The sequence below is a fragment of the Condylura cristata genome, unplaced genomic scaffold (assembly GCF_000260355.1).
Source record: "Condylura cristata isolate star-nosed mole 26May11 unplaced genomic scaffold, ConCri1.0 scaffold00006, whole genome shotgun sequence".
Classification (NCBI taxonomy): Eukaryota; Metazoa; Chordata; class Mammalia; order Eulipotyphla; family Talpidae; genus Condylura; species Condylura cristata.
This window is the reverse complement of record NW_004567107.1, coordinates 638,596-640,623: the sequence shown is the minus strand read 5'-3', so window position 1 is coordinate 640,623 and position 2,028 is coordinate 638,596. Positions and strand designations below refer to the sequence as shown.

Below are 2,028 nucleotides of genomic sequence, written 5' to 3'. Positions count from 1 at the left end.
CGCCGGGCTGCAGGCCGCCGAGGAGCCGCGGGAAGCCCTGGGGCCACGGGAGCGGGGCCAGGTGAGGGCGCTGGAGGTGGGCCTGCCCCGGGCACCCCTGCGGACACTGCCCTGTTGTGGGAGGGGTCGTCCTGACCACGGGCTGCGGCTCGGGACCAGCCCCGTTGCGCAGACAGGCTGCACCCAGCAAGGTGCCGTGCCCAGGGCACGTCCAGAGGCAGGGCAGCGCTGGCCGCAAGGACGCTGGCGGGCTGGGCAGGGAGCGGCCGGCGGTGCCCAGCGCGCGCCCGGCCTCCCCCTGCCCCGTTGATCAAAGCCAAGGGAGCCCAGGTGCAGGAGCTTCTGGGCCGAGCAGGGAGGGGCCCGCACAGCCCCCAGGCCCCTCCCCGATCCTGGGGCCACGCTGACGCTGCTGCGCTGGCCCAGAGGGAACCCCGCTTCCTGCGCGACGTCCCCGCGTTAGAGCCTCAGCAGAGGAAGCTGCCCCTGCAGCTCCGGAAGGACAGCGCCTGCGGGCGGGGGGCCTTGGCCAGCCGGGGGCCCCCGCCGCTCCTGGCCCCACCCCCTCCGCCTCAGGTGGGCACTCCCGAAGCTGTCCACCGCTGCGGTGTGTGCAGCCTCGTGGCCAGGGCGGGGAGGGACTCTGGAGGTGCAACTGGGGGGAGGGGCGGCCACCTACTGGGGGCCCCAGGAGGCCCCTGGACAGGCAGGTGCTGGGGGCTGGAAGTGGGGGGCGGAGGACGCCCAGCAGGAAGGGGCAGGCTAGAGCTGGGGGTGGGGCCCGGGTCTTTACTCAGCAAATGGGGGTGTAGGAAGGCAGGGACTAGGCAGTGCCTGTGGGGGCCCAGGCGCAGCTGGCGGGCAGCTGGGCAGCTCCCGCGGCCGTCCCTGGGGCCCAGGCTGCCAGCAGCCGCCCTTGCTCCTTGACCCGTGACCTCACCCGGTGGCTCCCCTTCAAGTGGGGCCGCGTGACTCTCCCGGTGGGGTGGCCCGAGGGTGGCAGGTGGGTCCCCTGAACCCTGCAGGCCTGCAGGAGAAGGCCCCGGGCGGCCGGGCCCCACGCACCGGCCGGGGGCAGCCTGACGCAAGGGGGCACCCACACCCCTGGGGGGCTGCTTGAGGGGGAGGGTGGCTCCCCTGCACCGCACCCCTAGTGCTGCCATGTGCGCCTGGCACCAGCTGTCCCCCAAGGTGGCTCACCCTGCCTGTCTCCCCAGAGCTCCAGCCCCCAAGTCAAGGCCGATGAGGAGGCCAGCCAGCAGCGGGGGGGGCCCGTGTGCAGCCCCTCGAGCCCCCCGGCCAGGCAGCCCACCAGCGCGCCCCCCGCTGAGGCCCCCGAGCCCCGCGTGTCACAGTGAGTGCGGCAGCCCCCGGCTCGCGGGGTGGCTGAGGGCGGCTGCAGGGGCGGTGCGGGCCCTGCTCTGGCTGCTGGCGGCGGGGAGAGAGGCCAGGTACTGCCGGTTCCCCGACGCAGGGCTGGTCCCGGGGTCCTGCGCAGGGCCCAGGGCTGGCCCAGGCCACCGTGGCCTCCTGCGAGCCCGCCCTGACCTGCTGCGAGGCTGGCAGGCTCTGGGGGGCCTTTCTCGAGGCTGGCCGTAGGCCCCTGGCCGGGGCGGGAGGGTCTGGGTGCCGGAGGTCTCCCCGTCCCCTCCTCCAGGAGCTGGGGCCAGCACTGCCCACTGGCCACCTCCAGACCCGGTCCTGGCTGGGCACAGGCCCACTTGGCGGCCCCCAGGGCCCAGCACTGTGTCCATGCCTTTGCCCCGGGACTGCCCCCTGGGGGCTCCCTCCCCCCACCATGGCCCCTAGACCACTGGCCACAGCCGCCCCTGGGGCCCCCCTCGGGCGGCGCTGCCCGCACGGCAGGGCCCGCGGTCACCATTGCCCTCTGCACCTGTTCCCTTCTCAGCGAGCAGCGGGAGGGGACGCCCCCCGCGGCCACCCGGCCTGCAGAGGCTCAGCTGCGGCCTCCAAGGTCGGGACGGCACACAGCTGCGGCTCGCGGCCGGCCTGAGGCCCAGGGCCAAG

The 2,028-nt window shown here is 75.4% G+C and overlaps 1 protein-coding gene across 1 annotated transcript in view; it reads left to right on the top strand.

Moving 5' to 3' along the window:
• Positions 1 to 2,028, top strand: part of LHX3 (LIM homeobox 3) — a 28,284-nt gene that overhangs the window by 799 nt on the left and 25,457 nt on the right. The window contains exons 2-5 of the mRNA XM_012721170.1: positions 14 to 76; positions 427 to 576; positions 1,218 to 1,354; positions 1,736 to 1,975. Coding sequence (XP_012576624.1) covers positions 14 to 76; positions 427 to 576; positions 1,218 to 1,354; positions 1,736 to 1,975 — 590 coding nt within the window. The remainder of the gene's footprint in view (positions 1 to 13; positions 77 to 426; positions 577 to 1,217; positions 1,355 to 1,735; positions 1,976 to 2,028) is intronic.